The sequence below is a fragment of the Elephantulus edwardii genome, unplaced genomic scaffold (genome assembly GCF_000299155.1).
Source record: "Elephantulus edwardii isolate Elephantulus edwardi_28Jun2011 unplaced genomic scaffold, EleEdw1.0 scaffold00182, whole genome shotgun sequence".
In the NCBI taxonomy this organism is placed as follows: Eukaryota; Metazoa; Chordata; class Mammalia; order Macroscelidea; family Macroscelididae; genus Elephantulus; species Elephantulus edwardii.
In genome coordinates, this window is record NW_006399932.1 from 6570190 (window position 1) to 6575909 (window position 5720).

At 42.4% G+C, this 5720-nt stretch overlaps 1 protein-coding gene across 1 annotated transcript in view; it reads right to left on the bottom strand.

The window, feature by feature from the left end:
- SCRN1 (secernin 1) overlaps window positions 1-819 on the bottom strand; it is a 45354-nt gene extending 44535 nt beyond the window's left edge. Inside the window, exon 1 of the mRNA XM_006896126.1 lies at window positions 661-819. Coding sequence (XP_006896188.1) covers window positions 661-819 — 159 coding nt within the window. The remainder of the gene's footprint in view (window positions 1-660) is intronic.
- Window positions 820-5720: the final 4901 nt, after the last annotated feature.

Genomic DNA, 5720 nt, shown 5'->3' on the forward strand with positions numbered 1-5720 from the left:
TGGTGGGGAGAAGAGTGCAACAATGAATGAATGGAATTCCAAAATCTCTGTAGATGTTCACTGAAATTAAAAAAATAAAAATTAAAAAAAAAAAAAGGAAAACCCTCAAGGAAATGGATTGACACAGTGACTGCAACAATAGGCTTGATTGTGTCAGAGATGAAGATGGTGCATGATGGGACAGGGTTCAGATGTGTTGTTCATAGGGTTGCTGTGAGTCATACTCCACTTGAGGGCACATAACAGGAACAACAAATGGGACTAAGATCCCTTTGGCTATATTTACAGTGTAACAGACTGAGTGGCCAACAATTAGAGAATGGTTCTTGGAACTACAAATTTATTTAAATGAATAAATACATTTTCTAAATGAAAAAAAAACCCAACCCTACACTCCCAAGGATTAACTTTGTTATGTATATTTGACTTTAGCAGTATGTACATATTTTATTTAATTATAAATAAGCAATTATATATAATATACCGCTATGAACACAGAACTCTTGTACAGCTCCATTTTTCACGTTCAGTGGAAATGGGAAGACTGAGACATGAACAGTTCTTGGATCATTCTTTCCAAGAAATAAGTCAAAGTGTGCTGACTGTGAGGTCAGGAAATGACAGTGCGTGCTGCCTGGGAAACCGAACTGCAGGACTTACCTCAACCTTGCTCTCTGGTCCATGATCAGCAGCAGAGAAATACACAACCTCCTGGACTTCATCCCTGGGCCGGGCTGAGTTTTTCCCAAATACCACCAGACCGTCCTTGGCACGCGGTGGGAAGGCCACAAAACAGTAACTCGGAGGAGCTACAGCCATCCTGAAAAAAGAATTGCAGTGACAGAATGGAAGAAGGCCAAATGTGGAGCCCTTCCAATCACAACTTCTTCAAACATATTTCACCAGCTAAAATGGGTTTAGTACTGAACTATGTGCAGCCGGCTCATTAGTGGATCCCAGCTGGCAAGTGAAGGTGGGGTGCCTGGAAGAGAACTACAGAGCCACCCAGACCAGATATTGTTTAGGGCTCTGTGGGATTAAACGAGCTCAGATTTGCAACAAACCGCAGCGGCAGCCAAAAGTGCAATGACGTAGGAGAGAGGAAAGATGGTTATTGTTGCAGGCATAAAACACACACTGCAATCTGTCACGGAGAAAGAAAAATAAACACATATACTGTACACAACAGTGCATTATCCAGGGCCTTGGAACTACAGGTTCATGGCTGCCACAGAATGGATTTTGGAATGGTAATGGGGAAACAGGGGATCCTGGCGGTGTCATGACTAATCATTTGGCTACTAACTGAAAAGTGAGCGGTTCAAACCATCACTAGCTGCTTTGTGGGAGGAAAGACCTTGGAATCTATTTCTCAAAAATTTACCGCTTGGGAGATAACACATGGAGTTGCTATGAGTTGGAATCAACTCAACAGAACACAACAATGAGGAAACAGATCTAAACTGAAAGATACTGCTTTTTCACTCTATTTTTACTCTGTCTCAGTGGTATAGCACTCAAGTTCCCCTTACTCCCCCCACCTCTCTCTCTAGGTGCTCCTGGGCTTACATGTTCTTGTCTACCTGGTTATTAACAATTCTTCCTGTCTCATCTTTCTTTCTTCATTCTCTCCTGGAGACATCTTTGGGTGATGCAAATAGTTAACTCACCAAGCTGTTAACCCAAAAATTGGAGGTTCAAATCCACTGAGAAGCACTTTGGAAGAAAGACCTGGCAATTTACTTCTATAGAATTATCCATTAAGAATTCTATGGAGTACAGGTCTACACTGGGGTCACTAAATTGAAATTAACTCAGTGGCAACTTGCTACTCTGGGGAAATGAATCCAAACTCAGAGTTTCCTTTGTCATTTATGTGTTAATCAAAGACCCACTCACTAATCCTTATTCAGTTCCTTGATGAAGCTCTCTCTCAACCAATATACCAAAATGCCTACATGACCACCAAGACAGATTTTGCCATCTTCCTCTCCAAACTAATTTTCTTTCCAACCATGTGCATCTCCATCACTGAACCTGTCACTCACTATATATATCTGGCTTCTGATATCTTTATTCACTTTTCTTCAATTCACATCTATTCCCACCACCCTTGACCAAGTCAATATCATCTCTAGCAGGGACCACGCAGGAGTCTTCTTAAGAGTTCAGCTCTTAAATTCCACTATTGCCACTCTAAAACTTTCACCATGTGGCAGTCAAAGTGATCTTTTTAAAAGGAAATTACGCTTAAGCCTCCTCACTGCTCTTATAACAAAGGCCAAAGTCTTAAAAATCTGGCCCATTTGACTGTGTTTAACTTGGGCCACCACAAGCTTGTATCCAGCCTCATCACACACTGCTGGTCCCTCCTCTCTCAGCTCCAGTGTGAAGACTTTTTTTCTGGTTCCTACAATACTCCCAGGACCTTTACTGTACCCTCTTCCCTAAGCATTCCTTTCCCCCATCCCACTACTAAACCAAAACCAACTGTCCAGTTAACTCCTGCTTGTCAACCTCTCAGCTGAAATGTCACTTTCATTTATGCTCAACATCAAGAAAACAAAGATTCTCGCCACTGGGCTGATTAGCAGCATTAAGATAAACCATAAGAGACTGAGATTGTTAACAGCTTTCGTTTGCTTGGCTCCACAATCAACACTTGGTACCAGGAGCCAGGAAATCAAAAGATGAATTGCGTTGGAAAAGTCTGCAGTCAGGGACCTCTCCAGAGTACTGAAGAGCTATGATGTCAGTCTGGAGACTAAGGTATGTCTTATCCAGGCCACAGTCTTCACAATTACTTGCTGTGCATCAGAGAGCTGGACAATGACTAGGGATGATAGAAAGATAATAGATGCTTTTGTGCTGTGGTGCCGGAGAAGTGTACTGAATATATTACAGACTGCCAGGGGAACAAACATGTTCATCCTAGAGAGGGTAAAACCAGGCTGCTTCTTGGAGATAAGGATTCTGAGGCTTCATCTGACACACTCTGGGCATGTTGCAAAGAGGAATGAGTCCTTGGAGAGAGACATCATGCTTGGAAGGGTGGAGGGACAGCACAAGGTAAAAAGACCCTCGATGAGATGGATGGATTCAGCGACTGGGGTGGTAAGGGTCATTGTGTCAGAGACAATAAGATTGGTACAGGACAGAGCAGGTTTCAGGACTGTTGTACATAAGGTCACTATGAGTGATATGAGACTCTACAGCACATAACAACAACAGCTATACATTCCTGGCTGCTGTTCCCAAGACTGTTGATTGTGGAGCCAAGGAAACTAAAGCTGTTAACAATCTCATCTCTTCATCGACTATCATAATGCTGTCAATCGGCCCAGTGGTGAGAATCTTTTGTTTTCTTCATGTTGAGCTTCAATCCATATTGAAGGCAATAGTCCCTGACCTTCTGTAGTAAGCACTTCAAGTCCTCCTCAGTTTCATCAAGCAGGGTTGTGTCATCTGCATAATGCAGGTTGTTGATGAGTCTTCCTCCAATCTTGATGCCACACTCCTCCTCATAGAGCCCAGCCTTCCAGATAATCTGTTCCGCATGCAGATGGAAAAGGTATTGAAACAGACTATGTCCCTGGCATACACCCTTGACGATTTTGAACCATGCAGTGTTTCCTTGCTTTGTTCTGATGACTGCCTCCTGGTCCAAGTTTAGGTTTCACATAAGCACAATCAAATGTTCTGGGATTCCTCAGAGATAGCCACAGTCTGTTATGACCTACACAGTCAAGTGTCTTTGCAGTCAATGAAACACAGATAGACATTCCTCTGATACTCTCTGCTTTCAGCCAAGATCCATCCAACATTAGCTATAATATCCCTATTACCACAGTCTCCACTAAATGCAACCTGCACATCTTACAGTTCTCTGCTAATGTGCTCTTCCAGTCGTTTTTTAATAATTTTCAGCAGAATCTTGCTTGCCTGTGATATCAGTGATACTGTTCAATAATTTCTGCACTCTGTTGGATCACCTTTCTTAAGAATGGGAACAGACACAGATCTCTTCTAGTCAGTTAGCCAACTGGCATCTGTTTGTTGAAATATGTCAATTGATTGGTATGCTACCAATTCCTGGGGCCTTGTTTTTTGACAAATTACACTGGGAAAGTCTGCTGTCAGGGACCTTTCCAGAGTACTGAACAGCAGTGATGTCAGTCTGGGGATGAAGGTGTGCCTGATCTAGGCCAGAGTCTTCACAATTACTTGCTATGTGTCAGAAAGCTGGACAACGACTAGGGATGTTAGAAAAAGAACTGATGTCTTTGAGCTGTGGTGCTGGAAAAGAATGCTGAATATACCATGGACTGCTATAAGAACAAACAGGTTCATCTTGGAGAGGGTGAAACCAGGCTGCTCCTTGGAGGCAAGGATTCTGAGGCTTTGTCTGACAAACTTTGGGCATGCTGCAAGGAGAGACCAATCCTTGGAGAGCGACATCATGCTTGGAAGAGTGAAGAGACAGCATAAGAGAGGAAGACCCTCAATGAGACAGATTGATTCAGTGACTAGGGTATGGGGGGTAGGTGTATCAGAGACAATAAGGTTGGCACAGGACAGAACAAGTTTCAGGACTATTGTAAACAGGGTCACTATGAGTTGCAAATGACTCAACAGCACATAAGAATTATACAATTCAGGGAGTTCTGGTGGCCTAGTGGCAAGAAGCTATGCTGCACTCCTTCAAGGCACATAGTTCGAGGCCACAAGCTGCTCCGCAAAAGGATAGGTTATCAGTACCCATGTGATCAACTGCCTCTGAAAACCCCCCACAGGGTCAGCTATGGGTCAGTTTCGACTTGATAGTACACAACAACTATACATTCACCTGAGGTCCTGTTCTTTTCCCATGTGTGATAATCACAATCAGAAGTATTTCTGTCATTCTTTCTTTGTACTAACAATCAACTTTTAGTTCCCTCCTCTCCCAAACTCTCTGAAGGCAGGAATCATGTCTCCTTTGTACACCACTGTAAACCCAGCTCTAAACAACATCTTAAAGAGAAAAATAGTTCCATTAGTGGGAATGCTCTTATTTCTAAATATTCTACCAAGCTCTGTTCCTCTCTTCTGCACACCATGTCCCTCTCTGCACCTGGCTAGAATGCCCTCTCTTTAACCTTGTATTCAGCCTTCAAGGTCTGATTAAAAATCCCTTTCCTCCAGGAAGCTTTTCAAAAATGACTTAGTCATTTAGTCAGCCCCAAAAAGCACCAGAGCTTACAGTCTGTGCTAACTTAAGGTGCATTTATTTTTTTATATAAATGTCTCAGCTATTTTAATCAAAGCTCCCTAAGGGTAAGAGGGAAGCCACTCAATTATAGTACCTCCTTTTCCAAATCTCTCTGCATTTTCAGCACTCAACAAACGTTATCTGTTTAACCAACTACTGCTTCCTGTCATCAACATGTCAACTCAAAAGTGTTGTCTTTTCTGAATGACCCATAGTCTCAAAAGAACACTAGGATGGGATGAGAAACCTAACCCGACTAACTACTAACTGCATGACCCAAGGCATGTTACACTCTCACTATAAGTTTCCATTTCTATAAATGCTAGGCCCCACTCACAGATAGACTTATCATGAGGATCAAATAAGATGATTCTGACTAGGCAAGGATGCCCACTATCACCTCTTTTATTCAATATTGTTTTGGAAGTCTTAGCAATAGCAATAAGACAAGAGAAGGGAATAAAAGGTA